Source organism: Semicossyphus pulcher, unplaced genomic scaffold (genome assembly GCF_022749685.1).
Source record: "Semicossyphus pulcher isolate SPU_LCO1_2020_fin unplaced genomic scaffold, fSemPul1.0.p SCAF_14, whole genome shotgun sequence".
Lineage (NCBI taxonomy): Eukaryota > Metazoa > Chordata > Actinopteri > Labriformes > Labridae > Semicossyphus > Semicossyphus pulcher.
This window is the reverse complement of record NW_027211648.1, coordinates 6154587-6174920: the sequence shown is the minus strand read 5'-3', so window position 1 is coordinate 6174920 and position 20334 is coordinate 6154587. Positions and strand designations below refer to the sequence as shown.

Here is a 20334-nt window from a genome sequence, read left to right as displayed (position 1 = left end):
GCTTAAACTGCGTCCAACACTGATCTGCATTTAGTCAAGGTCAGCCAAATAAATGAAGCATCAAAGAAACAGAGAGTATAATGAAACTTTGTCTCACTCAGTGTAATAAATGTGAGTCTAACTTCCCTGAAAAGCAAATCGGCTGCTTGTTTTTCAAATGAATTCCAAGAGTCGAGATGCAGCCGATGTGGTGACTAACACACAAGGACGTCTCATTCATACCTTCGACATCATCCATCTTTTTCTTCAGCTCGATCTCCAGCTAGAGGAGGAGAAAGGAGAGAGATTGAATCGAAGAATGAAAGCCTTTTCACGATCCCGCACTGTGAGCGCAGGGTGAAGAGATTAAACACTAAAACATCCGTGAATAAAAGAACATCATAACACTGTGGGTGGGTGACAGATGCTGCCTTTTAATTCAGGAGTACGTCTTCTTCCTACAAGTACAAAACAACAAGTCAGAGTTTGTTTTGGGGCAGACACAGCTGAAGTACTGAGTGACAAACACAGCCACAGTCTGTACTATGAAAGGTTAAATTACTGCACATTATGAGTGCCCTGCCTTTGTATCTCCTAGAAAGCTAGTAACATTAACTCCACTGGAAGCAGCAGGTTAAAAGGTGGAATTATATGAGAATTAGGCACTTAAACTTTGAACAGACTCAACCTCACAACTTGACATAAGGTCCACCTAATCACTGTTTCCAATACCTTTCATAAGCAGCTTGTCACGTTTAACTTAAGCCCCTTTTACACTGACAGTTCAACGCGTGATTGTTACATCTCCGTTATGCCTCTTCGTCCCGCCTCTGAGCCGGCATCTCTGTACTCACAGCACTCTCAGTCGAAAATAGTTCAACTTTTGGAACTACGCCTACTCGTCAATGTCACTTCCCCCTCACCGACCAATCAAAATCAAAAGGGGCGGGACTTCAGATATCAACTTTGTCAACAACAATGGCGGAGGTGAAGCTAATCCTTTCGTTCGAGGGTACAATAAAGCATTAATTAAGCATGTAAAGCAATTTAAAACAGACTTAACGATCACAACCGAGGTAAACGTTAGTGCCACCCGACAACTTCCGTATCCTAGCAACAGCAAGCGCTGGCGAGAAGCGCTCTGAAATTGAGGTCTTCGGCGGCGTTAAAAAAAAAAAAAGCGGCATTAGTGGACACAGGCCCTTACACCTCGCACATGTTTTGTCTCACAACACCGGCACGCTTTGTAAAAACACACACTTTACACTGGCGCTACTTGGTCCGATGTAAAATGGCGAAGGCGGCATCACGGCGGAGCCTCGTTACAGCGCTGTGGCGGAAGTGCAATGTGAAAAGGGCTACTGACAGAGCAACTAAAGCATCGTTGTTAGGACTGCTCAAACTCTGTCTGCTGAGGAAGGCCACAAAAAGCTCCAGTAGAAATAGGCAGTAAGTAAGTAGGTAACCTTGTGTTGAGATGTTTTATTCTGTGAAGTTTATCAAGCTGAGCTGTAAAGACGTACGTTTTTGACTCCAGCATGTCAAAACAAGATTGATTTCTTGATGTAGGACACAGGACAATGGCAAAAGCAAGATTGATGCAAATCACAGCACGGACATGAGTCATTATCAGCAGGATTCTGTTTTCCATTTTTCTTTAAGCTTGAGTTTGTAACGTTAAGAATCAAAAAACGTTGACCTGAAAGCCGGCAGTGCATCATCTCACACTTGTTGATAACATTTTAACGCAACCCCAAACGCCACAGAGAAGTTTAAAGTTGTGTTGGTAGCGGGCTAAAGGCTTAAATGGTTTAATTTTGAGATATATATACGTTAGGCTTTTTTAATGTATAAAATGAGAATCCTGAAACAAAACACAAATCTGCTGTATGAATGCAAAACCATAGCCGGTTAGCTTAACTTAGCAGAAATACTTAAAACAGGGAGGCACAGATACCTGCCTCTGTTGGAAGTTCTCTAAATCAATAACCAGCACCTCTAAAGCTCACAGATTAATTTATTGCATCTTGTTTGTTTAATCTGTAGAAAACCTGTTAAGGATAAATGGCTGTTTAAAAGACGGGGATTGAAGCCCTTGACGATTTCCAACCAAGTACCCCTTAAACACAGGGTGCTTAAACCTTTCAACCAGGAGCCAAGATCCAAAGCCTCGCCTGTTATCTCATGGTTTAATACGTGGACGAACAAAGCAGTGATCTTTGAGTGTTTTATTTAGAGGTTAAGACCCTTCATTCATTATTGGAAAACGCCCGGGGGCCACATGTAATCATCAAGAAAATGTGAGATCAAATTTTAAAAATGCCTGAGGGGGAAAAGGTAATTTCACTGAAGTTTATCAACACTGAAACACAAAAGGAGGACAAACTGTGGATGTGCATCTTATGATGTGACTCATTAACGTCTTAAAGACTCGCTTGTTGTTCCTGTTGGTGTGTGCGTGGAAATCCTTACCTTGTGGGCTTTCTTCTTCCTCAGCCCTTCTGTGAAGCAGGGCGGGTCACACTCTTTGTCCAGATCCACCTTCATGAACTCCTCGATGGTCAGGTGACTGGTGGGCGTGTCCTCAAACTCTGTCAGTCTGGCAGGAGCCAACAGGGAGTGTTGTGTTAAAATCATTAAATAAATAGCACAAACAAACACTAAAGTGGGTCAGTGTGGCTGAACATTTGGGACAGCAGCACTTTAAAAAAACTTTCTGTCAACAACTATCTTCCCCTCTGCTGCCAGCCTCATCAACAATCAACTGATTATCAAACCAGGTAGCTTTTAAATCTGACTTTTAAAAGTGAAAACATCACAACACTCACCTTTTTCTTAGGGTGCTCTCACACACTTTTACTACGCTGACGATTTCTTTAATGGTGCGGCGGAAGTCGTGCATACGAGCAGCAACAAGGAGAGCTGACAAAAGAAAGTGAAGAGATCATGACAAAAGGTTTAAACAGCAACAACTTACTTACAACTCTGTCTCTACATGTCATTAGAAAACAAGGAGTTTAAGCCCTTTCACAGGAGAAGGGTTATCCGGGGGCCTCTTGTGATTTAGAAAACTCATGCCTGTGTTTCGTGCAGTGTATTGGCACAAATTCTGTACCAGAAAAGAGGCAGAAAAATAGCAGAGAAACAATAACCTTGGGAAACAATTACAACAAAACTGTCACTCCAAAGTTGTAGAAAACATGGCTGCTCTAGGATCGGTTATTCGGCCTTATATGTACGAGTCAGAATCACCAGGAGGTATCAGAATGGTAAGCTGAAATCTTTGAACAACTTGACTACAAGCTCGTGCAAGAAGGCAGCATGAGGTGAATCCCTGTGAATGACGATTGGTCGATTTCAGCAAAAGCAAGGACCTGCGTAGAAACCTGCAGCCGTTCTGAGCGGCCCATTTCAGAGGCGACTTTTTAAAAAAATGTAATTCAGGAAAAACACGGAATTATGCAGTTTTCACTTTTTCACTGTGAACAATAAACACCCAAAAATGTGAAACCCATCAAAATATGAGAATATCCATTTAAAAGATACCGCCCCTTTAACATTTGAACTATTTACTTTAAAAAAAGTCTAACAAAACTAGACTGTAGGTCCCGAGATGATTCTAAACCCATGCAAATAGAGATTTATATGGAGTATCTTGCTACATGTTTTGGAACAGAAAGATCTAGTTCAGATCAGCAAATGTAGAGATTCACACACAGGCATATGTGAGTAAGTGCTCAAAAGTTTTCTTCTAAGTGGTCTCTGCATGTACACCTCTCTGACTGCAGGACAGAGCCGGCAGGACAACATTCGGCCCGCACACAAAAACAGTTTTAAAACAAGATGGAACAACAACACTAATATTATGCAATGAAACGCAGTGCGAGCCTTGAAGGGGAACAGTTATATAACCGTCATTAGAGTTGCCTCGCTCAAGAGCCTGTTAAAAGATAGATGCATGCTTCTACTTCTACATGCACACTTCTAACAGCCTTAAGGCCTGGAGTGGTGGCTTTTAGCTCAGCTGACGGCTTTCTCCAGCATTTTACTGCTGTTACCTTGAAACCACGTAACTTCAGCGTTGATGTTTTTTTCTTTCCTTAATGCAGAGTTTACTTTGGTCCCAACATGATGTAATTTCTAAAGCTGAAGAACTTTCTGCAGATGCATGTTTCTCGTTCATCATCTGTGGTATTTGCATCATATTTGGGAACAAACTTTTCCCTCTTCCATCTGACTCCATCCTTCTCAATGATTTATGATAATCAATTAATTATTCAGGCAATGCAGCAGAGGAACAGAGAAAGACGAAAATTGAAACCGTGAGCGTAAACATGCGGGGAGCAGAGGAGGCCAGTGATTCCATTTCAGGACGCCTCCAACGGTAACGCGTCAAAGGCGAGAGGATTCAGGCTGACACCAGCAGGGAAGAAACATGGAGAGAGGAGCTCTGAGCTCAGCTGTTTCACATAAACTCACACACAGAGCACGATGGGCAGGGTGTGAATCAGCACCAGACTGACTGTGGTAGGTTCAGGCAGGTGCTGGCAGGTTGGCCTCACCCACAAGTGTCTTTGGCGGATAACCAACAAACAGCAAAACGCCCCGATGCACACGGTAACCTCGCTGTGCAGGTGAGTGTCAGGACTCAGCAGGTCCTGGATGGTTTGGTGGATAAACACTTCCTGTTCATAGTGATACAAACAAACTTGGCCTGGGGGTAATGTGCATGTGTGCTCCATTATTGATCTGGGAAAGAAAATTCTCACTCGCCTCCTACAGGAAGAGGTCAGAGGTCAGGTTCAGCTATTGAGTACAACCACCAGAGCAACTGGGAATCTGCCAACAACTGCTCTTGTTACCTTCATATCTGGCAACAATAAAAACACAGATTTAGTTAACGAACCCAGTAAACTGATAGATGCAGCTCATGCAGACTGCAGCGACATTTTTACGGCTGTTAAACCTGCTGTTCTACTCTAATTGCCTCGTCATTACTCTCCAAGCAATCTTTAAAAAACTGAGAACAGGAGCTGCTGCTGACTCATCAGAAGAATTTCAGCATTTTTTTCCTACTGTAGTATTCAGTGTTTTATGTTTTATGTTCTTCAGAAAGCAGTCGGAGCAGCACAGATGCAAGAGATATGCTTCCCCTCATCTGGAAGGGTGGTAACTGACAATTCTGTTCGTTCTGATTGGAGGTACAAAGAAGCATTTTGGTCACAGCAAGACTCATTTTGCAGACAGAAAGGTCACCTTGGGCCCAAACTGAAGCTCATGAATTTAGGCAGTTTTTCGCAGACATGTCAAACAGTGGTTTTTAAAAAAATGTGCATAAAAATCATCATTTTTTCTGTCTTTTTGAAGATGTTTTGGGTAATATTTTAAAATACAACGGCACTAAGCACCTGAATTCTAAAAATGTTGTTACTTTCCCATAAGTTTCAGGATGCTCCCCACCAAATGTCACACCCGTAGGACTACTTATACAATTGTAGTAACTACATGTGTGCATTGACATCATGCAGCCAAAAGCATCCAAAAAGGTTATTTTAGGCCCCTGAAACTAACAGCCCAGAGTTGGAAGCGGTCTTTATCATCTTGTGGAGGTATAGGCCAAAATAAAAACCTCCTGTGCGCTGGTCCTGGCTCCCGGTCTAGAAGAGTTTTGGAGAGGCAAAACGTTTATGTAATCTTTTCAAAAACGGAGAACAGAAGCAGCTGCTGACTCGTCAGAAGCAGTTCCCCATTATTAGAAATATTTCTCAACAGAAAAACACTTAAACAAGAAAGAACTTCAGTTTTGGGGCATCTCAAACTTAAATTAAGATTCAAATTAGTCGCAAACATAATTTAGGACACTTTGATTGTTTTCCAGAGGATCTATTTTCTTGCTGCCAAAATGTTAGTGTCCTACAAAGCTTTGCAATCCAGGATTCCTGCAAAGCAAGGCAGTATAAAAACTCCTGCCACAATGTCATGACAGCCCATATGCTGGCATACAGAACATTTAGACAAAAGGAAAACTTCCTTGACACTAGTAAAGTTAGTTTTTAGAGGTGGGTGTGTACACGTGCCACCGCTACCACACTGACATCTTTCGACTCATTATAAACAGTAGATATCTAACGCCACCTCAGCTCATGTGTACCTGCTCCGCAGAGTCCTGACGGCCTTCTTCCCGTGTGCATCCAGTCCCTCTTCATCCTCTGCACCAGCCTCATCGCCGTCATGGAAACTTCGTGGTTCTTCTCCCCAAATTCCAGCAGCTGGGCGAAACGGGGAATGTACAGGCACGGGTCTGACGGGACAGGAGAGGTTTTTAGTGAATCAGAATGAAGACTGTATATGTTTGTCCAAGTGCATGTTCGGATTATCCAGTCTATTTTCTCTTTCCCTGCCCTGACAGAGCGGATTTCTATCAGTTTGTTTGTCTGTCATTTTGGAGGATTTATCCAAAAACCTTTCCTAAAAATATAAACAAATTTGAGTGAAAAGCTGGAGCGGAAAGGAAGTTGTGGGAACAGAGTTGGATTTAAATGCAGAAAAAGATTTTTAACACTGCAAGATGAGGATATTTTGAGCCATTCAGTGCTGTCCTATAAACTTCTGTAGCTGTCAGTTGTACTCAAACAAATATAACAGAGTATTTCAACTTTAAAAAGGATCTTTAAACCTTGCCAGTGTTACTCATTGTATCAGTGCATCAAATAACCTTAGAGATATGCCCTGTGCAAAATCATCCACTATAAAGTACCTATAAATACTTTCTGGAAACAAGCCCACAATGCTACCAAAAATGTATGTTATGTGTCATGTGATGTGTGTTCACAAGTGTCCAAAATCTTACTCTGACTGCTCCCCGTACAGTACTTACTGTTGAGTCCATTACATTGGTAGTAATAAATGACACAGCCTACATGTAAGTTTGTTTTTACCAGATCTACTGTAGGTAATCTGAGGCAGCTGCAGCGCATTACACCGTTTTAGTTTCCTGTAATAAGCACATTCAGCTTGTGCATCATGTGTGATTAACTGAAGAGCATGGAAGTCCATCACGCTACAATTTCAGAGACTGATATCAAATCTGTTTGGCACTCCTGTGCAGCTGCCAAACCCCTCTCTCAGGATGACACTTTATTGGACAGGCATTTGGTCAAACAGCCTGCTTGTACGTCCATGTGACTTTTGTTTACAAGCCCTGGTTCGCCTGTGTCTGAACCTGTAAACAAAAAAAAATGGCAACCTAATAATTTTTTCTCCATTCTGAAAATAAGGTTCGTCTGCTTTGAGTTCATACAGATTTTAACATCGTCACACCTGTGAGCCTCCCAGTAAAACCAGTCTCCTCCTGCTGGCTGCTAATTAGCTCCACTGGAGAACTTGAGGATTAGCATTTAGCTCAAGTGTGCCTCGAAGCAGCCTGTTTCTCATTCAGCGTCTCTGTCCAGATTTTCGCAGCTGGCGAAAGGATTTGAACGGGCAGCCTTCCAATCACAAGCTCACTCCTCAACCCTCTTTGCTTCTCAAATGTCTGTGAGAAACTTACGGTGTAGCATATCATAAACTTTATGGAAAATGGCTTGCATTCGGCTGAAGGGACCAAAACTAGCAGAGACACCTGCTTTTGCCATGAAACAGCCGGGCAGGTGGCCAGTTTGCAAATAGACTTTTTTTATTCCTAAACTGTTTAAGCTGGCTTAAAAAACTAATTTAGACTAAAATAAGGAGGAATACTGTTTCCAGTGTAGCAGGGAGACAAAAGAAGAGCTTCATGCTCCGGCTGTGACAGTGGAGTCAAATATCTTTTGAAGTCAGTGGCCGCGTTTAAAGAGCAGTCCAGTGGAAAGCTGGTAGAGCCAGCTGGTAATAAGATCCAGGCTGATCCCCCACATACACACACCAATACACACACACCATGTAATGATACGTCTGCAGAGCTTGCCATCACTGCTCCAGGTTTCACTGGAGTGTCTGTAAATACTCAGGCCCAGGCAAGATCTCCATAGAAAGAAAAGAGAGGCTGTTAAGGCAAAAAAAAAAATCCACCTCAAATCCTCTTTCACTGTCGAGTAAAATCAATCTGTGATGCTCAAACAGCCCACGAGTCATTCTGTGATGGAGTGCCGTAGTCTACTTTTTTTAGTGTACCCACTTTCCCTCGACCCGCGTCGCCTTCTTCTACTTCTGTTCCCCACATTCCCCAAAATTACTCCGACCACCCCCAGAGAAAGGCCGTGAACTTGCTCCTTTCAATCAAATGTGGGAGCGAGGACGCATGAATAGCATTAAAGTGTTATCGTTCAGCTGCGGGGAAGCTGCGCCCTTCCCTCAAAAAAACCCAAAACTGACTCTGAGCTGCAATGCATTCTGGTCTTTCTTCTGCTTTCTTTTCTCTGACAGACTTCTCTCTGTTTTATTAATGTATCTAATCTTTTAAGTCACATAACTTTGATAAAGTAGTTGAAATGGTTGTATTACTCATTTCACATTGATATTATTACAGAAATATAATATTGTATCATGTTCTTACTACGTAATAACTCTCAATACTACTGTCAATTTAACTGCCACCATTACTACTTCTGTAGATAAATACTGTTTTTCTATTAGGCACGGTCTCTTTTGCATTAACCCTTACACTTTATATTTTCACTTGGTTGTTGGTTTTTGTATTTCTCTAATTTGTGCTGTATTTTTGCAGCCATCTGGCACTCTATTTTCCTTCAGAATTAATAAAGTTTTATCTTATGTTATGTAATAAAACAATATATTACAATGCATCAATATCTGCAAAACATCGTTATGCATAATGAGTACTTATTATATACTTCAATTATGTTAAGATGGTAGCTTTTGTCTTTTTCTTTGTTTTATTGTTTTTATTGCTTCAATTGTACTTGCAACGGAGCATTTCTGCACTCTGGTATTTCAACTTTTGCTAAAATAAAAGATTTAAGTACTTCCGCCACCACTGCGGGGCTGGAGGGTCATATTCAGCCGACCTTCTTTTTAATTTTATTTTTATCCCACCACCGGGTCTAATCAGCGGGACGGGGGCGGGGCGGCAGAGCTGGTGACGCACTCTGCGGAGCTGCTGGGGGAGGCGCTTCTGCTCTCCTGACGTCACGGCAGTGCGTGGCTCGGATTGGTTCTCGGTATGCCCTGGGCGTCCGAGGAGATCACGACGAGAGAAAAAAAGCAGAAAAAATGAACCAGACGTTAAAAACTCTCGACAAATGACTATTTACCTCGGATGTGTGCGGCCGCAGCGGAACATAGTAGCTGGCTTCGTCTCGGTCGACAGCTCGTCGGGAGAAAGAGGGAGAAATATCTGTGAGGATTAACGCAGAGGCGGGGTGGGAAAAAATAGGAAGGACTTGAATACCAGCTGCGACTATTCGGATTACCCACTCGCTGAAAAAGGGAAAACAAGCGACGCTCCGCGGACATTTCTCAGTCCGGAGAGGATGAGCTGACCGCCAGGAAGCGGAGGAAAACAGTTTGTGCTTTAAGTTGGAAGCGGAGGAGGAAACGGACTCCACCGGGCCTGGATATTTATTTTTATGTTGTCTAAACTTCGCTGTCGATGCCGTTTTAAAGCGGTGTTGTAGGAGCCGAATTCCACTCAAAAAACGGCTGATTTCTTCCGCCGAGCAAACCCTCACACAGTTAACATTTCGAGCCCGCTACAGACTCGGTTCACAGGATATTAACACGAAGAAGATCAGCTGCTTGTGCCGATGCCAACGGCAGACTGCAGGTTGCTCCATCATGGCCGGATCATGAGGTGTTTGACTTATCTGCTCCTACTTCCAGAAACACTGAAAAAGTCCAAGAAGGTCGGCAAGCTCCCGGGCAGGCTGCCGGTATGTTATGAGATCCTGACCCTGTCCCTGACGAGCAAGAAGAAGCAGCAGCAGCAGCAGCAGGATAAGCAGAAGGAGAAGATGGCTGCGGAGCTGTACCCCGCCGCCAATACCAACAACACCAACCTGTCCAACGGCACCACGGTGGCGGACACCGAGAAGACCAAGGAGGTGCAGGTGAGCCAGGCCAGCAGCAGCAGCAGCGCGGCGACCACCCCGACCACCCAGCAGAACATCAACAACAACAACGTAGATCCACCCAGCTGGCAGTGCAGCCACCCCACACTGAGAGAGAGGTAACCCCGACCACATTATGTCATAATCTGCTGGAAAACTGCACGAATTCAATAAATGTGTGTGCAAAAAGTCTCTGCAGGAGATATAAATGACCGTAAAGTACATTATGGAGTAAGAACAGGACGTGACGGCCACTATAACAAACTGTAAAAGGCACCATTAAGTTCAATAAGGTCGCTATACTCCCGAGTGTCGTTTTATTTTGGAGGAAACTACTCTATTTACTTTATTTTCACACTCTCAGTATTTAAAGTATGAATAATAGTATAGATTTCAGGTTGTTTACCCTGAGCTGCATTAAAAAGTCAAAAGTTGACATAAAAAGCACATTTAGTGCAGTACGGTCACTTTATATTGAAGTAAACTACTCCTGCATCATCTATTTACGTTATTTCCTCACTCTTAATACTTAAAATAAATGTGTTTAATAGCATGCATTTCAGGTTGAACGCCCTCAGCTGCAAGAAAAAGTCGTTTAATATGACATAAAAAGCACATTTAGTGCAGTAAGGTCACTGTAGTTCTTAGTGTTTTCTTTTGAAGGAAACTCTTCCTGCAGCATCTCCTTACTTAGACCCACTGCATTTTATATTTAAAATAAGCACAGGAGTATATATTTTGGTTGCACACCCTGACCTGCAACAATATGTTTGTTAATATGCAAGGACATACACAACTGTTAAATAATGTAAATACCTTTTTAAGCAGAAATACCTAAGATTCATTGGCTCCACTTTCTCGTTTGTGAATATTTCCCTCATTATTTTGTTTCTTTATGATACTTAATTGAAAATTGGTTTTGGGCTGTTAATTTGAGAAGACGAGACCTTTTTAAAGTGACACCACAAGCTCTGGAAACTTAAAAGTTGGCATTTCGCAGCGTCTGTAATTGCTTACCCAAGAAGAAAATCAGCAGATTAATCAATAAGGAAAATAAACATGAGTTGCTGCCCTACTACTGTTGCTACCTCCTCCCCAAACCTATGAAAATAACCAGTGTCTCCAGGCAAAAAGAGTGTGGGAGGACTTTATGTTATACAATACTTGATTGAGGCTTATTGGTGAAACCTGCTCTGCTTTTAGGAATGCCTTGATGTTTAACAATGAGCTGATGGCTGATGTCCACTTCATTGTTGGCCCCTTGGGGGGATCGCAGAAGGTTCCAGCTCACAAGGTAAGACATTTAAACTCTTGGTTAAAGACTGTTTTTAGATTTCTTTCTGACTAAATAGAAATTATAAAAGGCAGATGTAAATTGAGTGATGTTTATGTTTGTTAAATTTAAAAGGTCTATAGAGAAGTTGTGCGCGTGTTTGCTGCAGTGCCACTGAAAAGAACGACTGCTGCTGCTCCTTTATTGAACTTAGCAAAGAAGAGTGATTCTGTTTGCATGTGTCTCTGACGCATCTGTCTGCTCCTCCCTCCCTCTCAGTATGTGCTGGCCGTGGGAAGCTCCGTCTTCTGTGCCATGTTTTACGGCGATCTGGCGGAGGAGGAGTCTGAGATCCATATCCCAGATGTGGAACCTGCTGCTTTTCTAATTCTGCTGAAGTAAGCCACTCACCATCCCTCACACACAGCCAACCAGAAGGAGAGATGACAAGCGCAGTCAGTGTCACTTCAAAGCGTATTATTACTCATCCAACGCTAAGCAGAGGCGAATGCCAAAATGCTGGGAGCGCCAGAGAGCAGTGGCAGCACACTGCTCTGTAATTGCTGGTTTTCTCGGAGCTCTTTGTCCAACTACAAACATTTTTTTCCTCGTCCTCATCCACAGCCCGATCATTTTCTTAGAGGGGAACATATGCGGACTAGTAGTTATAAATAACCTGTCTTTGTTGCTCATATGGTAGCATTAGCTAAGCCAGCACCATACACTGTTAAGTGTGAGGCCTTTGTGAAAAGGGTAGGATGTGTTAAGTAATTGTACAATCCTCTTAAGGAAGAAAGAAAAGATCAGGATTTCTATTTTCGCCAACATTTAATTCAGTGGGAATTAAACTTTTTAAAAGGACCCAAGTCCAAGAAAATTCTCCTACTATGTTTAATTACATTGTACAATAGAAATATAGTATTTCTGTTTCTTCAAAGATGCCAAGATTTTCATTTCTGTTCATGAACCGTTATTAAAAAGGTCGTTGTCCTTCTCAGGTACATGTACAGCGATGAGATCGACCTGGAGGCAGACACGGTGCTGGCCACCCTGTATGCTGCCAAAAAGTACATCGTCCCTGCACTGGCCAAGGCTTGCGTCACCTTCCTGGAAACGAGCCTGGAGGCCAAGAACGCCTGCGTGCTGCTTTCCCAGAGCCGCCTGTTCGAGGAGCCCGAGCTGACGCAGCGCTGCTGGGAGGTCATCGACGCTCAGGCCGAGCTCTCGCTTTGCTCCGAGGGCTTCTGCGAGATCGACCTGCAGACGCTGGAGATCATCCTGCGCAGGGAGACGCTCAACACCAAGGAGGTGGTGGTGTTTGAGGCCGTTATGAACTGGGCCACAGCAGAGTGCAAGAGGCAAGGTTTGGGGCCCACGACTCGCAACAAAAGAGAAGTCCTTGGCAAGGCGCTGTTCTTGGTGCGCATCCCCTCCATGAGCCTGGAGGAGTTTGCCAATGGAGCTGCACAATGTGATATCCTGACACTGGAGGAGACGCACAGTGTGTTCCTGTGGTACACTGCGGCTAAAAAGCCTCAACTGGACTTCCCTCTGACTGCGAGGACGGGATTGTCACCTCAGAGGTGCCACCGCTTCCAGTCCTCGGCCTACCGGAGCAATCAGTGGCGCTACCGCGGCCGGTGCGACAGCATCCAGTTCGCGGTGGACAAGAGGATCTTCATTGCTGGTCTGGGGCTGTACGGGTCGAGCGGTGGTAAAGCAGAGTACACCGTCAAAATCGAACTGAAAAGACAAGGGGTGACCCTGGCGCAGAACCTGACTAAGTTTGTGTCGGACGGGTCGAGCAGTACGTTTCCGGTGTGGTTCGAGCATCCTGTTCAGGTGGAGCAGGACGCCTTCTACACGGTGAGCGCCGTGCTGGACGGGAACGAGCTGAGCTATTTCGGCCAGGAGGGCATGACGGAGGTTCAGTGTGGAAAGGTGACATTTCAATTCCAGTGCTCCTCCGACAGCACCAACGGGACTGGAGTACAGGGAGGACAGATCCCTGAGCTTGTGTTCTATGCATAAGCTGCTCTGGACTGCTGATGGAAATTACCCTCGCCTCCCAGCCTTCAAAGTAATGTAGCATTAAAGACACTTGACTAATGTCACACTAAATGGCCTGGTTAGTTCTTTGAGAGACTATTTTAAAAGCCAAGGAGCTGTTCTTTTATCTTATTTAATTTAATGTTATTTTTAATTTAAATTCTGGGTTAACGTTATTTGCTCTGATGCCTGTGTTCAAAGGCTGCGGCTGCTGTAGAAACAACATAATACAGTGATTTGTGGTTATGTAATCAAGCTGAGCTCCACAACTGGAATAAGTAGGGACTGCTTCAAATTGTGTAATTGCAAGTCTATATACGATGTTGTTACTAGAGTCTAAGCGGCGGTATTACACGAGGAGCAGAATTTATGTAGTGTTATGATTCTAAAAGCAAAAAATAGTAGAAATCTTGTTGTTTTGCACTTCAGAGGACGGCCTCAGAAACATTGTGTCTTTTGTAAAATACAATTTAACTGTTAACAGCTTGATGCTGTTAGAGATGACCAGATGTGTTCTGTACAAGAATGCTTATACACCTGATGATAAAACATAAAGGTTATAATGTGATTGAAGTCGCAGATGTCACATCATTGTGGTGCCTGGGTGAGGGAGTGGGGATTTGAGGGACTGCAGCGCCCTCTGGTTACTACAGTGTGAACTACACCGTGGCGTTCATGGGAACAGGAAGTTCTCGCAGCCTCAGGTGGATTACTTAATGGGTCTCATGTACAGTGATGGGGCCCCTGAGGAGTCATGGGCGGCCTTAAGTGAACTTTATAGACATTTCTTGTTGGGAAGTCAGAAGAATCAGACAAAAACAATGAAGCCTTTTTGGCATTTTTTTCCATCCTGATCTTAGGATTTTGATCTGATATTTAATACGAATGAAGAGAGAAGAATCCGCATTAAAAGGTTCCTGGAATATTTAGTGCTGGAACAGACAGTAAAGTATTTTGTTAGATAACACAGAGAGGCGTGTCTGAATCATATCCTGAGACAGCAGAATCACACAGACAGCCCTCTCTTTGGCTCTAGAGCCATTTTTCCTTAAATATGTCTTTTAGGAGTTCCCAAACATTATAATAAGTCCAATACTTAATCCAGCGAAAAAGACACGAGTATTTTATGGCTATTGACTTAAGTGTCAGTTAGTCTTTACACACTTTCTCCCTGCACGTGCACATTCAGTTGCTTCTATTCAATCCATAGAAGCAAAGAAGAGTCTACACCTTATTACTTTTACGCTGTTCTCTTTTTCATTCCTTGGACGGCTAACAGTTTTCTGCACAGACACGTGGATAAATGGTCACAAGAATGTATGTATTACAGAATCTAGCATCTCCTTAAAGAGACTGTAGTTCGGGGCCAGATTAGGCAGCTCATGAAAGTGAGACAATCGCACCAGAGCCTCGCTTTTAGAACGCTTCACAGCAAAGACAGAAGTACGTCCAGCGTTCCCAGCATATTAAAGATACAGTAAAAGATGCCCTTCCTTGTTTATGTAACGTTGCAGATCTCAGGGGATCAATGTTTTGAAAATCAAAGAAGCATGTTTGGTGACGTGAATGGCTTTCTGTGCACTGGGATGATTGGAAAAGTTGCAGCAATTAGCCAAAATTGCAAGGTCAAGAAAAAGTTGCGGTTCAGTTTACTGAAGTTACGTCATTTAAGTCATTTATTAAGGACATTTGGTAAACACTCTCTGGTTCCAGCTTCGCAAAAGTGAAGATTATCTGCTTTTTTTTTTAAGTTATAAGGAAAGTCAATACTTGGTGCAGAGAGCAGACGTTTATAAATGGTTGCTTAATAATAAGTAAAACACTTACTAATACAAATAGTTTGTAGTTGCAGCCAACAATAAGTCATCTACATGATCAAATATCTGCCACATGGCGCTCAACACGAGCTGATCCACAATCTAGAGAGCTTAATTCAACAAAGTCATGCATTGTGAATCCAACAGAACATCTTTACCTATTGCCGGTGCGTTGATGCACAGTTCCCGGGCCAGCACGAGGAAGGTTTTTCCCAACACGTAGACGTTGACCTGTGGAGGAGAGCAAAGGTACAAACTGAGGAGTGTTTTTCTGCCAGACGAAAACCTCTGGCTTCAGTTCGATCTAAATTTCACGACTGGATTTGGATGCAGACGTAAGTGAGTTTGACGACTCTCGGAGCCTTTAAAGCCACTTATAGAATTACAGCTTAAGGATCAGGCTGACTTTAAACAAGAGGGATATGATTAAGGATGACTGGTGTGTTTGAGGGAGACACACAGACGATTAGGATATGAAAAAAAAAAGGCTGTTATGTCACCGTCAGGTTCTGGTTACATAATCGACCTGAAGGTTGTATTTTCACCTCCATATGTGTGATTAAAAGCCGAGCTCTGAGCTATTGGAGCTGCTTTGAGAGACAGTGTGAGAAGAGAAAAATCCTGTCAGTCTATTAATTTCTAATCAAAACATGTGCCACTCAGTCGTCCCCTGAACGCTCCCTTTTTGCATCAGATTGATTGCCTGTATCTAAAGTACAGATCGGATCAATACTGCGCTGAGATTTCTCTCCGAGGTGACGTTTTAACAAGTTGCTTTTGGGGCTTTTTATGCGGGCCTGTTAAAATGATGATTACGTTTCTGTATCAAAGAGACTTTCAGACGTCTGCACCAGCCGTTTCTCTTCCAAAAGCATCGGCACACAAACACATCGGAGTTCAGCAAAAGGACAGAGGGTAATTTTAAACTGACAGAGCTTTGAAGGGAAGAAAATGGTTATTTGGGCAGCAGAAACGACTGAAAAAATGGGTCATCAACTGGCCGCTTGATTGCCTTAAAAGGTACTCCCCCTTCATCACTGAAGTAGTTATATATGTCAGACCGTTGCTACGATGAAGCTAACATTTATTTTCTGCTTGAAGTCATGAAAGTTTGACGAACAAGCATCAGGTACTTGATTCTGACTTGATGATGAGAACTAACCAAGCCACTTTATAATATTCTATTTTCACTTCTTAAATGGCTGCTTGTGTTAAAGGATAGCTTTAATAAGTGTCTGACAACGCGAGATTTCAGCGCGAGACTTCTCCGTGAGCGAGACTTGGTTACAGACAACAACAGAGAGCATAAGGTAAGTAGCATAAGTAGCATGGCTGCCACAGTGTTGTCAGACACTCATTACAACGATGTGAGCCTGTCAGTAGCAAAAACAAGCGCTCTTAGTGGCTGTATATTGGCGTATGCGCGGTGCCCCGTTTCTCCTCCCTCCCTGAATACTGGATCGATTTCAATAGTTGTTGTCTCCACTAGTCACTTACACACAAACACATGGGAAAATAGGGTCTAGGTTGAAAAATCCCAAAGTTATCCTTTAACACTGTTGTGTTTAACATATTCACTGGGGTAGGGTCACATTTTTCAACTCTAGTCTAAAAGTTTTTTGCCATTTTACATTAGACCAAGCAACGCCGGCGTGAAGCCGCCCCAGTGTGTGTTTTTACATTTGAGTTCCAGCGTCGCAGAAGCAAAAACATGCGTGACAGACACAGACCTCGTTTCGCCTCTGTTACTACCTCCGATGCCGGCTCAGAGGCGGAACGACTTCACCCCACCGTTCCGCCTCAACGTGTTTTACATAAAAGATGAAACATAACAGAGGCGGAATAATCCGCCTTGTAATGACGGTGTAAAAGGGGCTTTTGACTGATGTAGACTTGGTTGTATTCCTCCTAAATTCCAGCTGAAAGTACAGATAAGGCCTTAGCATACAGAGTGTACCATATCGCGGGAAATCTTCCGAAATGATGGCCTAATTCCAGCTTAATGTTACTCTCCCACCACCGCAGCAGCTCAGCAAGTAAACAACCAATAGGTTGACACAGATATGGATTTTTCTACGAGAAGAGGTGACTTGGGAGTGTATAATTTGAATGAGGGTTTACACAGGGCTCACAAAGTTAAATGTAGGACTATTTCTCACAGAGAAAAACATAATAGCATTTTCGCGATACCAACCAAAGTATGATGGAAAACCACTCGGGGAGACATAGCCTGGATTAATGTACTTTCAGTTACATTTATTCTAACTTTTCCAAGCAGCATAGAACCATATTCCCTAAACTAAATGTAATTCAACCAGGACCCAGAGAAGCAGCAGGCTTTTCATGCCCAAGCTTTTAGCTAAAGTCGACACTTGCCCGTACGAGCTTTTGAGCTACTGTTGCTAGCCATGGTGACGTTACCTGCACTTCTGATAGGTGCAACAATTTTGCTTTTAGTTGATAAATGTATAACGTCTTCCGAGGGTCAGGAATCACCATCACAAACAAAATTCACTGCTTTAAAGACCTCTTAAATCCTGAAGATGCTCTGGCTCGTCTTGTCGCATGCACATATTCCTCAAAAACTAAGGTATCAAACGTTTCATATCTGCACGTTCAAATCTAAAGAATTCACTCCTCAACTTGATAAATGGAGGACGAAACATTTCCATATCAAACTCTCTGAAACAGGAGTAAAGAGGCTGAGCAGCAAACTAGAAACTGCTGCAGGATGTTGGGGGGGAAACAGGGTGGATGTGTTGAATGAGGGCAAGTGTGTCATCGGGGTTATCACGGTGGCCCCTCCCCTCACAGATGTTTCTTTGTATTTTACACACAACACCTCCAGAAGGCTCGGCAGTAAATTGTGTCCTCCGCTGACCCACCCCCGCTCTATCTGAAAGGATCCGATGCTGAATAACAAAGCCACGGGGCAGCATCTATCATCTTCTTCTTGAATTATCAGCATTACAGCCCAGAATCAAGTTTTAGTGGGGTCAGGCCTGAAAGCTGCAGCAGACGGCAGTGAAAGCTGCAGGATCGGGTCGTGAACTCGGGTCAGAGCTCTGTCATTCCTTCAGACGGACTCCTGCAGACCTTCAGGCTGAGGGGTTAGGGGAGTTTTGGGAGCAGACAGACGGACTCTCGCTCTCAGCCCCCTCTGGAGTCGAGCAGGGACGCAGATGCTCCCTCTGCTATTCTGGGAAGTCGGTTTCAGCGAGGAATTTGTACACAAGGGCAGAAATGTTGGTGAAGCAGGAAGTGGATCAAACAGGAATATGAGAAAACGCCTAGAACGTGATTTCTACATTCCTACTGATGATTTCCGGTCCCAGGATTGGTCAATATTTGTATATTAACCTTTGATCAATTGATTAAAGGGGGCCTCAAAATGTGCCATGATAGTGATGATAATAGTGAATTTGCAGCCACAACAAGTGGCACTTCTTTGGAGTATAAGCCGGAAAATGACCCAAAATAAAATGTGTTCTGTTCTTGATTTCTTGTGGTTACAGTCATGAGCCTGGTCTCCTCTGAAAGTAAGCTCTTGGTCGTTTACGATTATAAAAGTCAAATTTAGCCAAAGTTATACTGAGCCTCGTCCTGAATGCGTTAAAGTTACAATATGAACAACTCTTATTTGAGCAATTTTTGAATCTTAAAATGCTTTTAGCAAGTTAAATTTAGCTAATTTTGAGTAAGAATTCATGCTGCTTGTTAATGGGTTGGATTAAGATACTGTGCTTTCATGAAGCTCGTTTTCAGTCACAGAAAGCAGCAGTTTTTGCAAAGAAATAGTGGAAAAAACTGACTTAAAGTGTTTAAGATTTCATTTAAATACATTTCTGTTAAGTCACTATCGCCAAATGAGGTAACACAATGGTGATTGAGCAATGCCCCACTGATGAAAGCCTTTGCATTTGCAGTATTACAGACTAGCGCCCAGTTAGTGATGCGTTTTCCATCAGCCAGCAGTGGTTGGTCTGCCAGAGAGGGTAGGCGGAGCTAAGCGGCTGCTTTTCCGCTCTCTGCAAGTGTTGCGAGTAAACAGTAATCTACTATGGCTGAACAAACAAAGAAAAGATGGATGACTACAGATACAACTTCAACAATAAGTGAAAATCCAAAGAAAAAGAAACAAACTCGACGCTCAGATGAAGCAAACAGTCTGAAAAGGAAAGCGACCGTCAGCCAGGAAAATCAAGAGTTACAACCAGAGCCAACCGTGGACGTCACACATGCAGCACTGTCTGGATATCTGGGAAGTGTGCTCCTGCAATTACCACTTATCGCCACAGGTGCCGCCAAAGAGAGCTAACTGAGATTACCACTTCAAAACCTAAAAACATAATGGTGTACATAATGGACACTGTAGCATCTAAAGAGCCACATATTTCAACCAATAATTGGCGGAGACCAAAAACAGAGCAAAAACTAGTAATTATTATCACATAAACATTACTGTGAATTAATAATTATTTAGCTGGATGTGTAAATTAGCCACTGTTTCTAAATGTATTCAAAGTATCAACTTAAACATGTGATGAAATGACATGCTTCTTATCAGCTCCTACAAAGCAAAAGAATCCAAACAATCAAAGTTGGTTTTGTCCATCATTACATCACTAATAATTACACGGCACTCTGCTGCTGCGTAATATCTCTATGCATTCATGCAGCACGGCAGAGTTTTGTTAATCGCCCACAAAGTGCTGAATTTGACATCTTCTGAAAACTTAACTTCTTCCGAACATGATATTAGAGTCAGGGAGACTGAAGCCTGAGCTCAAGTCTTTAAGTCAAATCTAATCCTCCCTTTGAAGTGCGGGCGGCCGAGGTGTTTGTGGCTGAAATCAAGAACCTGAGGAGAACATAATCCCCTCTCCTCCGCAGCGCTAAGTGAAACTTTCCGGGTCGAAGGTCAACCTCAAACTTTCTACGATCAGAAACGCCGCGTGGTCACCCGATACCTCGCGGCTCGGTCTCAACAGGTGGAGACGCCGACAGACGGTTCAAGGAGGAAAACTTTCAATTAAAGGATTCCTGATGGGACTCGTATGACAGAGGGCAGAACCTCCAACAGCTGCTGTCAACAAGTCTGCAAGTCTTCAGGTTCACTTAACATGAGGGAAAGTGGAAGATGGTGAAGGAACCCAGAATATTTGATGCA

General features: G+C 43.2%; 2 protein-coding genes across 2 annotated transcripts in view; one reads left to right on the top strand and one right to left on the bottom strand.

Moving 5' to 3' along the window:
* The window catches only part of LOC138591157 (transcription factor IIIB 90 kDa subunit-like), a 127757-nt gene that overhangs the window by 85436 nt on the left and 21987 nt on the right, over window positions 1-20334 (bottom strand). Inside the window, exons 6-10 of the mRNA XM_069661678.1 lie at window positions 15323-15395; window positions 6131-6280; window positions 2808-2901; window positions 2452-2578; window positions 223-262 (exon numbers count right to left, since the gene is read on the bottom strand). Of these exons, the coding sequence (XP_069517779.1) occupies window positions 223-262; window positions 2452-2578; window positions 2808-2901; window positions 6131-6280; window positions 15323-15395 (484 nt within the window). The remainder of the gene's footprint in view (window positions 1-222; window positions 263-2451; window positions 2579-2807; window positions 2902-6130; window positions 6281-15322; window positions 15396-20334) is intronic.
* On the top strand, window positions 9168-13920 carry LOC138590953 (BTB/POZ domain-containing protein 6-B). The gene is made up of 4 exons (XM_069661398.1): window positions 9168-10144; window positions 11229-11319; window positions 11578-11696; window positions 12297-13920. Exons 1-4 carry the CDS (start codon window positions 9723-9725, stop codon window positions 13327-13329), a joined length of 1665 nt encoding a protein of 554 aa, XP_069517499.1. The 5' UTR covers window positions 9168-9722; the 3' UTR covers window positions 13330-13920.

Coding starts and splice junctions, on each gene's coding strand:
- LOC138590953 (XM_069661398.1), top strand. CDS start 9,723: ATGCCAACGGCAGACTGCAGGTTGCTCCATCATGGCCGGATCATGAGG. Junction 10,145..11,228: donor CACCCCACACTGAGAGAGAG/GTAACCCCGACC, acceptor CTCTGCTTTTAG/GAATGCCTTGATGTTTAACA. Junction 11,320..11,577: donor AGAAGGTTCCAGCTCACAAG/GTAAGACATTTA, acceptor CCTCCCTCTCAG/TATGTGCTGGCCGTGGGAAG.